At 39.5% G+C, this 18847-nt stretch overlaps 1 protein-coding gene across 1 annotated transcript in view; it reads right to left on the reverse strand.

Annotated features, from left to right (window-relative positions):
• The window catches only part of TMEM71 (transmembrane protein 71), a 47798-nt gene extending 42941 nt beyond the window's left edge, over positions 1 to 4857 (reverse strand). Inside the window, exons 1-2 of the mRNA XM_008061961.1 lie at positions 4713 to 4857; positions 3104 to 3164 (exon numbers count right to left, since the gene is read on the reverse strand). Of these exons, the coding sequence (XP_008060152.1) occupies positions 3104 to 3164; positions 4713 to 4752 (101 nt within the window). The 5' untranslated portion in view covers positions 4753 to 4857. The remainder of the gene's footprint in view (positions 1 to 3103; positions 3165 to 4712) is intronic.
• Between the last annotated feature and the right edge of the window lie 13990 nt (positions 4858 to 18847).

Raw genomic sequence — 18847 nt, forward strand, 5'->3', positions numbered from 1 at the left:
CCTGCTACCTGTTGGACGGCTTACTCTTCCTTGTCCTTCCCCATTCCTGGTTTCCCACATGTGCTTACATGGGATGCTAGACTCTCTCATTGGACCACCTCCTGCCTGTCAGCCAACCCCTCCTCTCTGGCTATACAAACCCTTAACTTTAGTCGGGGAAGGAGGTGAGGAATGGATCTGAGGTTTGGCTTCATTTTTTTCCAGTTAACATCACCCATAAAGTAATGAAGATTTCTTCCCTGACAATACTCATTGTCTCAGTGGTGGGTTTTCTGTGCAGTGGGCAACAGAACCTAGACCAAACCTTTGGCATTCAGAAATACAACTAGATAGAGCCAGGTTTATACACTGGGTTTCAAATATGTTTCTACATCTTACCAATTTTTTATTCTCTCCAAGACTCAGTTTCTTACAAATGGGAATATTTACAATAAGGATTATCTAAAATCAACCTGATAGATTAGCTCTAAATATTAATTGTCATAATTTTATGGAACATTATTAATGCCTATGTACCCATAACCGAAGTGTTATAAGCAAACCCTGATAGCTACTACACAGTGTTTGAATGAGCTCCTTGTCTTGTGCTTTAAAGATTTTGCTGGATTCTGACTATATTATACAACACTTTTTATATCTTTACATGATGTCTTTCAAAAATGCTCTCACTAGAATCTATATGTCCTTAATCCAAATCACTGATGAAAATATTTAGCCCAGGTAGAGATCTAAGACTTGGGGAAACACCAGAAGAGACTATTTCCAGACATGGACTGACCCACCTTATTAGTGTATGTTAGTTATTGTTATCCCTGTTAATAGATGATAAAATAGATAGTAGGGTAAGTTCAGGTTGGAGAGGCAAGGCAAGCTTCTAGAGCCTTTGTCTCCTATGCTAATGCTTTTTCTTCTACATAATTTTGCCTCTTCAAAAATTAATAGGTGGGCACGGTGACTCAGGCCTGTTATCCCAGCACTTTGGGAGGCTAAGGCAGGAGGATTACTTGAGCCCAGGAGTTCAACACCAGCCTCGTCAAGTCAACCTAGTGCAACCTTGTTTCTAACAACAACAACAAAAATTAGCCGGGGGTGGTGGCACATGCCTATAGTCCCAGCTACTTGGGAGGCTAAGGCAGGAAGATCACTTGAACCTAGGGGTTTGAAGCTGTGGTGAGTGTGAGCATGACACTGCACTTCAGCCTGGGCAACAGAGTAAGACCCTAATTTAAAAAAAACAAAAGGATTGATAAGGCAACAATATCATGCTGGACACTTGGAAGGTTACAGAGATCTGGACCTGTTTTTTTAACTGCACTCCTGTTTCTGAGGTTTCAACCTTCAACAATTATAAACTGCAGCCACCCTAACTCCCTGGCATCTTTCCTTTTTAATGTCTCTAACTTGATCTCTTCTCTCCTGATTGTAAGCAAATTGAAGACACTCTTCCAACACCCGGATTATAGTAAAAAGGGAATTCTTCCCAACAGTATCAAATATTTAGAGTGGATACCAAAATCATCTCGAGATCTTTACTCCGGCTTCATTCCGCTATAATAAACCTACTAGCTGGCTATTTTTAGTAAGTTGTTTCCAGTTGATTTCAAAAGTCTGGTCCCACAGCAAAGCCCAGCAACTTCATCAACTGCCCAAAGACAAAGTCTTTTCTGATCTTGTGAGCCTACTAACCAGGCCTTCGAAGAGCCTAGAGCCCATGCCTCCTAGGATCGCACAAAGACTGGTTGGTGGAGGGACAAATACCACATGGATCTTTAAAAAAATGCTTAGACAATTACTTACATATTGATAAACTGCAAAATGTCACCTGTCCTTCTATACATCTCCCTCATGATCTAATGAATGATATTTTAGAATTAAAAGCCTGTATGCAATAAATATATGTACTCAAGTTAGTAATAAATACTATTTTATTTTAACTTATTTAATTTTATTTAATTTTATGTATTTATTTATTTATTATTATTATTATTTTTAAGTTGGAGTATCACTCTGTTGCCCAGACTGGAGTGCAGTGGCCGCTTCCGGCCACCGCATCCTCGACCTGACGGGCTCCAGCGATCCTTCCGCCTCAGCCTTCCAAGTAGCCGGAATTACAGGCATGTGCTACCACGCCCGGATGATTTTTTGATTTATTGTAGAGATGAGGTCTCCCCGCCCAGGCAAGTCTCGAACCCGCGGGCTCAGGCAATCCACTCACCTCAGCCTCCCAAAGGCGCGGGATTACAGGCTGAGCCACCAAGCCCGGCTATAAAATACTATTTTAAATGTATATAATTTTTTGAACACTTACCATGGACCTGCCCTCATACTTTGCACTTTATCTATACTCCACACCTCTCTCTAAAAGCTAAGTATCATTATTATCCTCATTGTACAGAGGGAAAACAATCAGTTGCAGAAGGGAGAATTACCTGAATATTCTACATAGCCAGCAAGTGACAGAGCTATGATCTGAACGCTAGTTGGTCTAACTCTAAAACATATTATTTTCCTTTACTCTGCTTGTTTATCTTTAGCTGATTCCTTTGGTAAAACCAGAAGACCTATACTTTATATACAAGAAGGAGCAGGTCCTAAAAATCAGTGCATGATCTCTTTATACTACAGGCACATTTCACAAAACACTAGGGGAAACATCCACTGAGGTCAGTAAAAGATATAAGAGACAGAGAGTCAGAGGAAAAAGAAAAGAAACTTTGTTGCAGAACTTGAACAAAATGGCAGAATCTACATATTCTAGTAGAACATGAAATTTGGTCAGGTATAGAATCCTACTGCTCTTGTAAAATGAGATAGCAAAGCATATTTAAGAGAACGTCAATTTGAGAAAAAGCAACCACTCATCAGCATTCAATAGTTTTGACACTCTCTGGAGAAAGACTTCACACCCTCCCACACACTCACACTAAAAAACAAATTCATTAATTTATTAGGCAAGTTTCCATTTAGTATGAGCACGGGCCTACAAATATAGAACCATACCAAAACTAGACAACACCTAAAATAAAATTTTTAGGCCAGGAATACAACAAAATAAGATATACAGAAAAATAATTTGTTTTTTGAGAAAAGTCCCATGAAATACCTTGGGAAGACGCATGTGGGAGACAACTTTCCAGCATATTCTCTTTCCAACCTGGAAGCACCTGCAAAAACATATCAGAGTGAAGTAGACATGCATTACACCTGACCAACACATGTCATTGCAAGCAATGGAGGCATGTGAGGAGATCAGAATAGCCGATGTCCCAGTTGCAGCAGAGAGACTCCAACCAACACAATCTTCTGGTGATTAAGTCCAGCACAACTTATCATCAGGGCTCTATGGGAAGCAAGACATAATCTAGGGGCTTCTGTCTTCTGTCTTTGCCTGCACATAACACTCCTATGGAAATTCCTTAGTACAGGATGAGGCAAGGATAAATCATTAGTATCAAACTGAGCTAATGGAAAAAAGAAAGAAAACATCTTGTATGAAGCTGGAGAAAAATCCAAATTAATTCCCTGACGTTTTGGTTATTGTAACTTGCTCAGTCATCTGAGGGATTCAAGTATTGTCCCGAATTCTCCCTCATTAGTGCATTTTAAGAGACTGCTAGCTGGGTGCAGTGGGTCATGCCTATAATCCCAGAAATTTGGGAGGTGGAGGTGAGAGGATTGCCTGAGTCCAGGGGTTCAAGACCAGCCTGGGCAACTTGGTGAGACCATGTCTCTACAACAAATAATTTTTAAAAATTAGCTGGGCATGGTGGTGCATGCCTGTGGCTCCAGCTACATGGAAGGCTGAGGTGGAAAGATCACCTGAGCCCAGCAAGTTGAGGCTGCAGTGGCAGTGAGTGTGCCACTGCACTCCAGCCTGGGCAACAGAGTGAGACTCCAACTCAAAAAAAAGGACACTTCTACTGTCAAATAAGGAGCAAAGACATAGTGGGGGAGAAATAAAGCTTTGTTTTGTTTTATATATAGTTTTCCAATGTGTGAAGCCTTTGAGTGTTTTTATTTACCAGAAAAAAAAAGCATCTATTCATTCATTCCAGTTTAAGCAAAGGCATGACAACAGACTTCACTTGGAGAAAGTTTCAGTTGATTAATATTCTAAACCCTAAAGCAGAATTTTATAATGTACAGTGATGGTGACAATATTGCCAACAGACAGGCCCCATGAAACTTGATTCCATTACTGACAATGCATATCTAGGACAAAGAAAAGAATTGAGACTTTCAGATTGGGCTGGTTGATTTGTAAGGAGAAAATTGTGGGTATGTGAGGGAGGGTTTGAAGTGGGGTTTGGGGAGAAAATAACAAGAGGAAGGAAGAAACTTGAAACCACTACCGTTTTAACAACGCCCTTATTTTCTGCAAGTAGCTATCAAAATCATTCAGCATTTTTATAGACAAACAGTTTTGCATCTTAATAGTAGCTGATAAACAATCTCCTTTCACATTTATGCACAGGCATCTAAAAAAAAACTGGTGATTTTTTTTTTTCTACTAGAAGGAAAAATACCACATTTCTCTCAAGGAAAGAAATGAAGTCAAAATCATTGCCAAAGTGAACACTGGCATTTAAGAAGCACAAGCTACTGACAGATGGTTAATGGTCTGAGTATCAGCAAAATCAAAGCAAGGAAATTGCTAAAAGGAGTGTAATCGTTCAAAAGATAATTGCGTAGAGCAGTTCTCCTACATTTACTTGCTACTGGTGTTGACATCAGTTGAGATATTCGGTACATCTTGGGAAGGCTGCTTGTTCAAACTTCACAGATTCTCTGCAAAAGACGTTAAAAAAAGGTGGACTATATATTAAAAATAGAAAAAAAAATTATGCCAAAACAGATGGCATCTACTAATTGCACTAGTCAGATTTGTTTGCTGAAATAATACAGAGATATAGGATTGAAGGTAGGAGACCAGATTGAAGACCCAACTTCGCTAAAGTTGTGTCTGCCTCTATGACTTTGTATTACATTTTCCATTGTCTCATTCAGTGCATCTAAATACTCTTTTACGGTAAATAAGAATAACACTTTATTTAGAAAAGCTAGCTTACAAAGGTTAAATTTGTAATACAAATAAAATAAAACAAGTGAGTTATTTGATTAAGAAATCTGAAAAATGTCTAGTTCTAGAACCCTCCAAACAAAATTATTTGTATTTTTTTGTGTCACCCAATGCAAATCAAGTTCATTATCAATTTTTAAACAGCGCTTGGAGATTAGTATCTGTCTTTGCCCAACAACTTGAACCACTGACAGGTAGTCACAGAGAGTGTTTTATTGTAATTGTTATCAGCCTGAACATTCCTAAACAGCATAGGCATCATTGCACTAAAAATAATGTGCTACTGGACAGATTTCAGAACTCAGTTCCTATGAGCATACAGTTTACTTTCTCCATTGTAAATTAAAAACATCAAAGTATGAAAATTATGTCAACTTTGATCATTCATATCTCAACCACTAGAACTACCTCTGCTGACTATTGGACTTTGAGTACAGTATTACTATCTTTATAGCTTTATAAGGCAGGAATAAATTCTATTCTGATTCACCACCTCTATCCACATTTTGTAACAGGACAACTAGCAATTGTCCTTGTAGCCATAATACAAAAACCAGCTAACTCTACAGTTCCAAACTGACTACTTCAGTAAGTTATATTATATACAAAACCTGTTAGAAATATAGAGCCCAGTATACAGAGACCTTTAAAGACATCAGGATAACTTTCTGGCATTCCTTGTAAGCTCTCTAAATCAAAGCAAACGCAAATTTCATTCATTTGGGATACAAAATAACATTGTCTGCAATCTAATCTATTAGTATAGTACTTATCCTTTTCAATTTCGATCAATATTGTATGACTATGCCTGCCCAAAGTATTCCATGTTAGTTTTTTTATTTACCAAGTATTAATCTTAATTTTATGCCAACAAATCCTGCAGCAGAAAGCAAGCAAGGTCTTATTGTTCTGTCTTATAAATACTTGTAACAGTCTACAGGAAGTACACCGACAGTTAACTGAGAATTAGAAACAGTGGAAAAGACTTCAGTTACAGTTCTAAAACTTTTCAAGAAACAGACTCTAGCAGTTCTATCAAAGCAACACATCTGTTCTTAAAAATAACTTTGCCCATACATGTTCCGTCCAAAGGGAGTTCCCAGTCTCTTCTTCCAATTGATAAACAACAAAATAATTACTGGAATACGAAGTCTTCTGTGGTTGACAACAAAGAACTCTAGGCCTGAGCAGTTCTTCAGCTGGAAAAAAAAAAGTCAGAATGCCAACAGGTGCAGAAGTCTCTCAATCAAGGACACACACTGCATCCTCTCTTCTCTAATAGATGCCTACACACAATTCCATGCGCAGATGTTTGTAGCGAAGTGTTGTCTTCTGCAGCCTCTTGTCTTTTGGCTGTTTCCTGGTACAGATGAGAGAGTAGTTCCTGGGAAAGTTCTTGGGAAAGTCAGTCTTACAACCCCTCTTGTTTTCTTTTAAAAACAGCCTGCGTAACCAGAGGCAGAGAAGCAGAATGAAGTCATACTTCCTGTTAGGCTCACATCAGGGGCATTCACGCTGAGCATGGTGGTGAACATTTAAGACATGTCTTCTGGGCCAGCAGCAGGGAATGTGCAGTCCATGAGTCAGGCCAGTTGGTTACACCACGGTCACTTGGAGTGATGATTTTCTGAGCTAACTTGTCACCCCAAGCAGCAAGAACATGAGAAAAACTTTCAGCGAAGTAATACCTCTTTCTTATGATCTTCCGGTCGCATAAGTACAGGATGGAAGGGTTCTTTGTCCAAATCACTGAAATTTATTGTGCATAATGCACTCGTGCTATTAAATTCAGAATACTCTTTAATAGCAGGAGCTTGATCTTATGAAAACTTCTGTAGTGGCAATATATTTATCCACCAACAATTATATTTTGCAAAAAAAACTATGGGTGACATTTTACACTTTATATTTATATTTTAGTAGAGCTCATAGACTTGATGCTGTTTATGAGTCCCCACACATCTGTGCTGTGATAAGTAAGAAAAGAAACATAAATTTCAGCAGCATTGAGGTAGCATTGGGTAGTGAGTTTTGAAGACACAGAGACTGAGATCAAACTGTCTACCATGCTGGCTGTGTGACTTCAGATTTATGACTTAACCTCTTTTAGTTGCAATTTTTCTCAATTAAAATGTAGTATATATTTCACAGGATGGCTTGGAGAATTATGTGAAATGAAAGAAAGAATTCTCAGCACAGAAATGCAAGCTGTATTCCTTATTAGTTTTTGTCAAATCAATTTCTCTTCTGAGACACCAGTTGGTCAGACTTGCAGAAAAGTTTTTTTCTTTCTTTCTTGGGGATCTTTTTCCCCTTGAAATTATGCCACATAGCCAGATCTTCTGTAGAACACGTTCTGGGCAGCAGGAGCTGTCAGGAGGAGGGCCTAATTTCCAAATTTCTTGCCTCTGGAATGTCATGTCCTTGTCTGATCCCCTCCCCTTGAGTATAGGCTGAAGCTTACAACTTGCTCCTTATAAGTAAAGTAAAGCAAAGGTTCTGGGTTTCCGCTACCATGATCAGGCCTCTCACTGGGTTCTCTCTATTACCTTCTTGGCTTGCCCACTTTGATGAAGCAAACTGTCCTGATGGAGAAGCCCACTTGGAAGGAGCCAGGAGTTGTCTCAAAAGCTAGTAAGGAACTGATGCCCAGAGATAACCAGGAACTCAGCCAAGAACCACAGGCACAAGCTCGGATATGGATTTTTCTCTGGTTGAGCCTTGAAATGACTCCAGCCCCAGTCAACACCTGATAACAGCTTATAAAAGACCCAAAGAATTCAGGTTAGCTCTACCCAGATTCCCAGCCCACATTAACTGGGAGATAATAAATAGTGTTTTAAGTTGTGAGGTTATTCGTTACACAGCAGTAGATAACTAATACAAAGTACTAACAAAGGTCACCTTTTGAGCCATACGTCATGAGCTCATTGTATGGACCCTGCCCAAAGTTCCAGTCCCAAGGAGGATCACTTCCTTCCACTTCACAAATCTTGGTCCAGGAGTAGGTGTGCCTCGACATCAAGGGCACCAGCTTCTCTCAGAGCGACCCTAGCACTTGGTCCATGGCTCTCTGCTGCTTTAGTTCCTCCCACAAAATACAGGCACATTGATGCATGGTTGCCTCTGGTCATACCTGCCTGGATTTATCTGACAGCCCTTCTGCTCTACAGCTGATCTGGGAGCCTGGTAGGCTTTTTTATTTTTTATTTTATTTTATTTTAATTATTCATTTATTTTTGAGTTGGAGTCTCACTCTGTCGCCCAGACTGGAGTGCAGCGGCTGCTCCCGGCCACCGCAGCCTCGACCTGCTGAGCTCTGGCGATCCTTCCGCCTCAGCCTTTCAAGTAGCTGGAACTACAGGCGTGCGCTATCACGCCCGGCTGATTTTTTGATTTGCTGTAGAGACGAAGTTTCGCCAAAGTTGCCCAGGTGGATCTCAAACCCGCGGGCTCAGGCAATTCACTCACCTCAACCTCCCAAAGCGCTGAGATTACAGCCTGAGCCACTGAGCCTGCTGGCTCTTTATTATAACTCACAGTTCTCTCCTTCTTCTCCTCTTCCTGTTCCTCCTCTTCCTTGCCCTCCTTCTTTGGCCCTGACTAATCTCTTCTAGATGAGGGGGGTGGGGCAGAATCCAGCTGACTTTTCCAAGACCCTCTGCTCTGCCTGTGGCCACAAATCATTTCCTCAAAGAGCTCACATCAGAAAGTCTTTGGTCTATTTCATGAAAGGTCTGGCACATATTAAAAACTCGTTATTAAATATAATAATAATTGTTAACTTTATAGAATCTTTACAACATGCCACGTGCTATTCTAAGTCCTATCTATATATCCTTATACTGATCCCAAGAGAAAGGCTATATTATTATTTCCATTTTACGAATGAGCAAACTGAGGTACAGAGAGTTAAATACCTTGCCCAAAGTCACCTAACGAGTAAGTGGTAAGTCAGTAGAGCTGAGCTTCAAACCCTGCTGGCACGGCTCCTGTGTTTGTATTCTAAGCCTCTAAGCCATAATGATCATATCCAATATATTCAAGCATTTCCTATGAACCAGGCACTGCACTAAACTCTATAGAAACATGATCTTGCTTCAACCTCACATAGCCCTAGAAAAAATAAGTAAGGATGAAGGTTTAGAGACTTTACATAAATCTGTCAACATTGCCAAAGTCTGAACTAGAATTCCAACTTCACAGCTCCCCCTCACATTCCTCCCTTGAGTACCTCTCATCTCCTGTTTTTTTTTTTTTTTTTCTCTCAAACACTAGACATGTCCCCCTAAGGGTCATGGGGCTTTCTTCCTTTCCTCCCTCAGCTGTTAGTTTTATCACCTTGCTACTAAGTAGTCTTTCGCATCACTTCCTACCTCCTCTCTGCCTCCAGATCTTTAAGCTTCATGTTCCTTCTGCCACAGAATGCCGTCCTAAGGGTCATGGGCTTTTTTCCTCCCCTCCCTTAACTCTTTGTTCAGTCGCCTTGCTGCTAAGTTGTCTTTCACACCACTCCCTACCTTCTCTCTGCTTTGTACTTTTCCTTAGCACTTTTCACCAAGCAATGTGGCACACTATTTAATCTTCACAGTGATAGTCAGCCTCCTCAGTTAGAGCACAAGCTTTAAATGGGCAGAGAATATTGCCATTTTTCTTCATTTCTGTGGCCCTGGTATCAAGAAGAGTGCTTCCCATATAGAGAGATATCAACTAATATTTGTAGAATCAACAAATAGATGAATTCAATCCAGGAAGATCTGCCTTAAGAACCTTTATTTTGCAATGCTAAAAACCAGTGTTTTACAAAATGCTCGATCTTCCCCTATTAACAGGAGTTATGTGTGTGGATAGGGACAGGAGAGAGTGGTAAACATAAGTATGAAATCCCTAGAAAACATAGATGTCTTTAAGAGATGTCACTATAGAACATTTTGAATGATATTGGGGCTTGTGAAAATGGTCTCATCATTTCTCAAAATTATTTGCTCTTGGAAACTTTTGAGTACATAACATCTCCCAAAACCCACGTTTTGCAAACTTTCACATGCTGTGAGTCATATGGGCTCTTGGAGAAGTAAGTAGGTCTGAGACAGCATTTCTCACCAGTGCCTGGGTGAAGCCAACACTGCTGGCCCACAAGATAGTAATTGACAGGCAGGATGCTCAAAAACACGTATCGAAAATACTGATATAAATGGGTGAACTTGGCAAATTAATTTAAAAATATCGTACCCAGTAAATGAACGCAGCTGCATGTTTCTTTGAATCCCTTATGTACTCACGATTTGCCTTTCTACCCAATCCTCATCTTCCTCTGGGACTTTGTGTCCCATTGCATGACACCCCGCCCCCCCTTCCACCCAACCGTTCATGCTAGAAAATCGGGAGAAATCACAACTATTCCTCATGAAGGTCTTGAGTGCGACACTTTCCCTCTCCATTGTCTCCTTGGAGGCTCCAGATACCACCTTCTCCCACCTGGACTTCTGTACTGACACGCTTTCACTCTGCCTCTCTCCAACACATTCTCCAAGCCACGACCACAATGACCTTTTCAGTTTGGATACCTGATTATGTGACTTCCCTGATTAACTCCATCAGTGGTTTGCCCTTCCTCCTCTCTCATTTAAAGTTCAAAACCCTCTTCATAACCTACCAGGCCCTGCGATGTCTGATCCTGCCCAATTTCCAGCATCATAATTCTCTTGACACACCCCATCTTCCTTTCAGAATTCAACCATACTGGCTTTCTTTTGCCTTCTCTAGCCTTGGCTCCTGTCAGGCCCTTTGAATGTGCTATTTCCTTTGTCTAACCATCTCTTTCCCTAACAGAGCTTTTCCTGAGCAGCCCCTCTGACTCCTCTCTCAGACCAGGATATAAATCTCATGTCTCTCTGCGCTTTTCCTTCAGAACATGCATCTCAACTGCAGTGAATGAGCCAAATGGGTATTGACCTTGGCCTTTCCTGCCGTACTAGGAGCTTCAGAAGAATAAGGACCATGCTTTTTCTAGTTTGCTTTTATGGTTTCTATGATTAGTACAGAGTCAAGTGCATAGTAGGCGCTTAATAATACATGAATAAGATTTTCTGTCATCTAAATATGACTGGGCTCTTCCCCACACTTAGTGCAGACCTTTATCGGGGCCAGAAGGAGACAGGTCCGCCAGATCCTGGACAGGCTAAGAATCTAAAAGGAACTGGAGGCTAGCCATTTTGTCATAAGAATCATACCACAGTGAAAATCAACCTCCAAATCTCAGTGGCTTATGGCACTACATTTCTAATTTCCCCCAGAGTGACTTTGCAATGTCAGCTTGGCTAAGTTGAACTACATTTCCCAGAATTCTTTTCCTTGCGTGCTCCCGGCTTCGGATGGGCCATAGGAACAACTTGTGCAAGATTTGGACGTGCAAATGGAGTCTGAGCCATGTTTATTCCTGGAAGGTTCATGTCAGTCAGACTTGGTGACAGCTCACACACATTTTCACAGACCTGCTGGCTTGCTGCATGGACCCAGCTCAGAGCTCCAGTCCCAAGGAGCATCACTTCCTTCCGTTTCACCAATCGTCATACAGGAGCCGGTGTGACTCTGCAGCAAAGGCACCAGCTTCTCTCAGAGCATCCCCGGCAGTGAGGGTGGAGACTCAGAGATGGAAAGGGGCCAATGTGACTTTCAGTGATAGAGGGATTCTCGTTCCTGATGGTTCTATGCGGGTTCCCTCTGTAGATTTTCCCTGCTCTCCCCTCCCGTCTGTTCATATTTTGCTCCTGACCAGCTATGCTGTGACTTCAGGTACAGCATTCCTTCTTAAGAAACAGCCAGACAGAGCTCTTACCAGTGTCCAGAACTGTCTAAGCTTCAATCGCTACTTTACACAATTGCATATCCTGCATTGTTCCTAGTGGTCTTCTGGGCTTGAATCCCACCAGCACATCATGTCCTGTGTTGGCTGCAAGTTGACTGTAGCTTTGCTCCTTGTGCCATCCTTCCAGGAACAAGTCGCTCCTATGGGGACATTCCCTTCTCAACGCAGAGGGAAGAGAACAAGAGAGTTAGCAGAAATGCGTAATGGCACTTAAAGTTATTCAGAATGGGCCTCTGAGATTTCCACTCATATTTCATGGGACAAAGCATAACACATGGCCAAGTTCAATGCCAATGGGAAAGACAAATGCACTCCTCCAGGGGGAAGCAGGACAAGTCACGGGGCCATGGGTGGGGACATGTAGCTGATGCATATAGGGAGGAAAGAGAATAACTGTGAATGATTACGTGTTTACTACAGTTCTCTGCCTTGGTCATAAATATTTAGATCTCTTTCTTTCACTTAAAAAAATTGCTCTAGTCGCTTCTTTCCAGATGACAGCCCAAAAGCCTATTCAATCATGGCAACAGACTTCAAGTCCAAGATCTCATAATAATCTCTATATCAATATGGCTCCTCTTGATGTAGAGACTTCTAAGCCATCTTGTCCACTATGCCTAACATCCAATATGAGAAGAGAGACAGAAAAACTTGCACTCAAACTTTCCCATTTAGAAAGGGAGTAATGGGAGACACACAGAAATGACTATTCCACAGACATCTGAAACAGAATGATCAGATGTTAAAAGAGCTCTTCACCCTGTGAGTAAGGAATGCTCCTTGGTACAACCTCATTCTGCTCCTCAGGTGAGCAACTCAGACACTTGTAGGGCTCTTGGCTCTACCCTCTGGAGAGTAACAGTCTTCCTTTGCCATTGCCTTCCCCCTGGCCTCATCTGAAGATTAAAGAAGATGCCTTCCTTGGGAGGGCTGAGCAATTTTTTCAGCTTACTTTTTGCTTGTAGAAGTTAGAAAATGGAAAGACACTTTGAAACCTTACATTTTCCAACCTCTTTGATTCCAAGTCAGTACCTTCTTGGATGCACATTCTATTAAGAACATAGTTAACAACTATTTATATATTTGATTCCAATCAGTTTCCTGTGCCAATATCCACACCCATAATTTTTTGAGAACTACCTACCTTTATGTTTTTAATTGTTGGCTCTTTTAATTTATCAGACTACCAATTGCTTAGGTATCTGTTATGTGTCGTATGACTAATTCATAGGTCCTATTGCTTTTGAAGAGCGTTTTTGAAGAATGTTTGGTTTTATGAGACTAGATTAGGTTGGCAATATGGGATTGTGAGATCAGAATGCCTCGAAGAGGTTATCTTGCTTGTAGGTAATATGGGGATAGGGACTATTTGGAGAACATAGTAATTCCGTTGTGAGTAGTATAATAATAAAGGACATAGAAATCATAAAAATAGCAAACCAGGCTAGATTTGGATTTCTTTAAATGATATCCACTTTAGTTCTTTTGTAATAACACTAAGATGTCTCATGTCCAGATAGTGATAGAAGAATAACATCTCCAATGGTTTCTTCTGAGTTTTAGAATCTACAATCTTTACATTGAAATACTTTCACTACTTACCTTTAAATTTTATTTTATCATTGGTATTCTCAATCATCCTTTGTTGCTTAGGTTTTATGCAGTATTTCCTGTAACTAGAATTCCTTTCTCCCCCAAAATGCTATAAATATATCCTTATTGCTTGCACACGGTTCATATTCAATCACAGCAATATTTTTTTGGAGAGTCAAAGAGAGAAACGGTGAGGGAGCATAAGAGGAGGATTGAGAGGGGCTGATTAGATAGCAGAAACCCTGTCATAAAGTCTTAATAAGAGTTTATATTCTGGGCAGCAAGAACAGTGTCTTATTCATCTCTGTAATCTCCAGTGCTAACATAGGGCATGATGAAAAATGAGTCTTCAGAGAATGTGTATTTTCATGGAATCATAGAGAATAAAACTAGGACTACCTTAGAGATGACAATAACCAGATACACAGGTCCCTGAAAAAAAGTGAGAAAGAACATTAGGAAGCACCTGGTTTTTGTAGATCCATTATAGTTTGAAAACATGTAAGACTTGTTCTATCTAATTTACTCCTCATTACTATGCTGCAAAGTAGGTTTAAAATTTCCATTTACATGTGAGGAAAGGTAAATCAGAGAAATGCCCAGTCCCAGACTTACTGGGAATGTGCATGGTATAATATACATATTCCTGGCTCTTATGTGGTTTATTATTTTAAGTTGTTATTTAAAGAAACAATAGCAAGAAGCAAGTTAATGGATTGACTTCCTTCAAATTTATAGCCTTCTATGAACTTAAAGATAAACATAGTTCTAAAAAAAAAAAAGAAAGAAAACTAAAGGGTGTTTCTCCTCATTCTTGTGAAACTGTCTCTGTTAAATGTTTTGCAAAAATACAAAAGAGGAAGTAATCCAATACCAAACCACAAGATTGTGTTGCCTCAATATTTTCGCTAAGGCAAACCATGGACTGTGCAATGCTTGTGCTGACAAATTCTCTGCCCCTACCCTACTCTTTCCCCTCCTTGAAGATTTTGGTGTTGTTTTCTGATCTTGGCCAAGAGCACAGACACTTAGACAAGTTGCAAGAGACCAGTTAGAGCACATATGCTGATCCTCCATGGTCCTCCATGTGAAGACCTACACTGTTATCGAGATGACCTGTTTGTGTGTTTATCTACTTGACTACATTGTTAAATGTCTTAAAATAAGGAATTAAGTTTATTCATTGCTATGATCCTTGAACTTATAGTTGTACCTGGCATCACAGATGTTCAATAAATGCATGTGGAAAAGAAATGGAAGTAGAATGATGTTTTTTTATTTGTCAGGCCTTGAATTAAAACTACAAAGAACTGTAATGATAAAGTCTGCATAGAACTCTTACTTGAAGCTTACTCATCCTTGAAAGCATATTTTATGCAGTCTTCCTTGATTTGTCAAGTTGGAATGAATACATTCCTATAGTATCTCTATTTGAAACTGATTTATATTTAGGTTGTCTTTGTATCCATCTCATTAAGGTAAACTATCTTAGAATGGGTATCTATTGTTGAGTGCTATAAACTGAATATCTATGCCTCCCCAAATCCTTATATTGAAGCTCTAAACCCCAATGTGGTGGTACTTGGAGGTGGGGCCTTTGGGAGGTAATGATATAATGACAGTTGAGCACTCATGAATGGGATTAGTTCCTTGTGAGAAGACACATTAACGAGATTATCTGTCTCCATCATGTGAGGATATAGTGAGCAGGTGACCAACTGTAAACTAGAAAGAGAGAGTCCCAGAAATCAAATCAATTGGCACCTTGATCTTGAACGTTCCTGCCTCTAGAACTGCTAAAAACAAAAATCTATTGTTTAAGCAACCCAATCTACGGTAATTTTTATAGAAGCCCAAATTGACTAAGACATTAAGGGATTAGATAAATAAATTAATTATAAGTGAATGCGTGGAAATAAATGAATGATAAATGCTGCATGCTTGCTTTCTGTCTGCTTCATTTGAAGATGGCATTGCATTGCTGCTAGCTTAGTTCTTAAGAAACATAGTGACCACTAAAAGATTGAAAGTGTTCACTTTTGGGTTACTGTTCATTTGTGCAGTTCCTGTGCTCTATTGGTCACCATTGACTTCCCTGATTTTAACAATCTCCAGCAATTGCTACATTGTAGCAATGGCTTCTAAAAGCAAACAGCTATGGAATCAGGAATATGAATGTTAGGTCAATCTCTCACTAAATTTGTCTTTCATTTGGTTTGGTTTTCTAACTGTGCAATCCAAGAAGAGTATTCTCAGTTTGTTGGATGACTGTAAATTGCAATTTGGAATTCCAGTTGCGTTAAATGTTAGTTATTTTTGTGTTCAACTTTTTCTCTTTCTTTCAAGTAGTAGAACCTCATCTTTGCATTAAAGGACCTACTCATGAGAGTACAAGTCAATCCCATGATCACCATGCTTGATATAGAATTGGGCACCTAACTTATTTTAGGCTAATGAGAGAATAATTTCTAGGACTTTTCCTTCTTTCTTCCTTTTTTTTTTTTTGGTAGGATTATAGTTCACTGCAGCATTGAACTCCTGGGCTCAACTTGTCACCTCAGCCCCGCTACTAGCTAGGACTACAGGTGTATTTCACCATGCCCCTCTAATTTATTTTTATTTTTCCTTTTTGTAGACAAGGTCTTGTTATATTGACCAGGCTGGTCTCAAACTCCCTACCTCAAGCAATTCTCCTGTTCAGCCTCTCAAAGTGCTGGGAGACCACTGCACCCAGCCCCTACTAGGATTTGTTTTTACATTCACCAGGATGTTGTAATGACAAGTCTAAAGCTGTTAGGGACCAGGATGTAGATCCTAAACATCAAATTAACCCCTGGGAAGTAGAGTGAAAAATGTTATAATCGATTCCTAAATCAAGCTGACCAAGAAGGCAGACTTATCCCCTAACATCTGCTAATTACTCAAAGTAATAAATTCCCTTTATGCCCAAGCTTGTTCCAATAAAATTTTCTGTGACATGCAACAAAAAAGAATCCTGATTTTGTATTGAGCTTCATGATGTGTTTGGTTGTCTCTGTATGTATCTCCCCAACCTGGCAAGCCACCTTAGAACTGGTATGCAGTTTTAGTTTTACTTTTCTTCCCACTCCCTCACTCTACACCACCTATTTCCTGGCAATAGGTAGGAATTCAACAAAAGTTTGTCAAAGTTACTTTGAACTGAATGTCTGTGACCCCACCCCCAAATTCATGTATCAAAGCCCTAATTACCACTGTGGTTGTACTTGGAGGTGGAACTTCCAGGTCTGAAACTTTCGTGTACATAAGAATCATTTAGGGTGGCTTGCTAAACTGCACATCTCCAGTCCCCAAACCCAAGACAGAAATTAGAGCCCAGAAACTTGCATTTTAGCAAACAGACTTTTTTGGTAAAACAGTGCTCCTGGGTTTTATGCACATATGCGGAATGCAGGTGGCTAGTGGACCAAAGTTTGAGAAACACTGGTATAGTGATACCAGCAATAGCAATAAAAATAACAACAATAAACATCAGAGGAGGTGTAAAGTGTCTTCTTGCAGCTGAAAGCAGAACCAGGAGTGGATTTCATAGTCAATGCTTTTCTATGTACAAACTCTTGACTTATTTCTGATTATCATTTCTTACCACTTTGGGTGGCATGATCATAGATTTCAGTTTGTCTGGTGCTGCCCAGGGACCCACCTGTTGTTCTGGTATAATTATTAATAGCACTTCCTCTACTCTCAAAACTGTCCAGGGTTGGATCATAAATTTTATGGTCCCCCCTTTGCTTCAGGGCAATCTTCACAAAAAGAGGTTCTTTGTCTTTCTTGCTGTGTTTGCTGAAACAAACAAATATGAAAAAATATATTTTTATAGATATATAAAATTTATATTTTATGACTTTTGGTAGCAGAGACTTTGAGATCTTTAAATAACTACTGCCAAATCTAAAAGTATTAAAAATCTCAGAAATTCAGGTGGATTTGGGTATCATATAAACTTATAATAAATAAATATATATATGAAACTTAAAATAAATAAATAAATATATATGAATGCCCCACCCCCAAATTCATGTATTAAAGCCCTAATTACCACTGTGGTTGTACAAGGAGATGAGACTTCCAGGTCTGAAGCTTTTTTTTTGGTAGCTTTCATGTACATAAATCATTTAAGGTGGCAGGCTAAACTGCAGATTTCCAATCTCCAGACCCAAGACAGAAATTAGAGTTCAGAAACTTGCATTTTAACAAACAAACTTTTTTGGTAAAACAGTGTACCTGGGCTTTATGCACATCTGCACAATGCCATATGTATATATTTGCTGTATATATATTTGCAGATATACATATATATATTTGCTATATACACATATACATATATTTACTATATGTATTTCATATACTATAAATATTTGCTACATATATATGTTATAAAGTACTTTGAAGCCAGTCATCCTCAGGATTGGAGTATTCTAAGAAAATGACATATAAACCTATAAATTACAATGAAAAATGCATTAAAAATGTGAACAGTGTGCTGAACGAACATTGAGAGGGATGATATCTCTGCCAGCTTATGTATGGCCTAGAGGTCCAACTTCCAGGAATTATTTCTGGAACAACTATAACTTCTGGACAGTTGATAAAGGGATACGGTGACAGAGAGACAAGATAAGTGAGCTCTTAGACAGGTAAAGGAAGTGATGGCCATGCCATTTTCAAAGGCTTTTAAACACCTGGAATAGAGAGATTTGCCAGAGGCATCTATTATAGAACTTTAGGCTTCTACTAAATTAGTCTATTTTTACAGAAACCCCAAATCTTGAATTGCTTTGATTTTCTTTACTGATGACAATTACAAATATTAAACACACACACAAAATAGCTTTCTTGTGTTCTGTATGTAGTTAAGGAATATTTAGTAGTGACTTTTTTCCACCCTTAAAACAGGTATACAGTTATTAAATATTCCGGTAAATATCATAGCTTCATATTCATATTTTTAATGTTGAAGGAATTTAGTTCAGTGATTTCTGCCTAACAACTGTTGTTTCAAGATAATTTGCCCATTGCATGTTTGGTTCTGTTTAAACACAGCTGTAAGTTTTTTCTTTCTATATTTGGAGATGGAGTGGCTGATGGCTAGGATCAACCATCTGGAAGAAGGGTGTGTAGGGTGGAAGAGAGGAGAGGGGACATAGCAATGCATAGCTTTACTACATGGTGAGGAATCATTACTAGACTTTTCTGTGTCCTGTATGCCTGCCCTGATCCTGACCTCTGATACTACCTGGTTAAAAGAGAAAATGACAGCCTATGTG

The sequence above is a fragment of the Carlito syrichta genome, unplaced genomic scaffold, assembly GCF_000164805.1.
Source record: "Carlito syrichta isolate Samal-C Ts95f unplaced genomic scaffold, Tarsius_syrichta-2.0.1 Scaffold305643, whole genome shotgun sequence".
Classification (NCBI taxonomy): domain Eukaryota; kingdom Metazoa; phylum Chordata; class Mammalia; order Primates; family Tarsiidae; genus Carlito; species Carlito syrichta.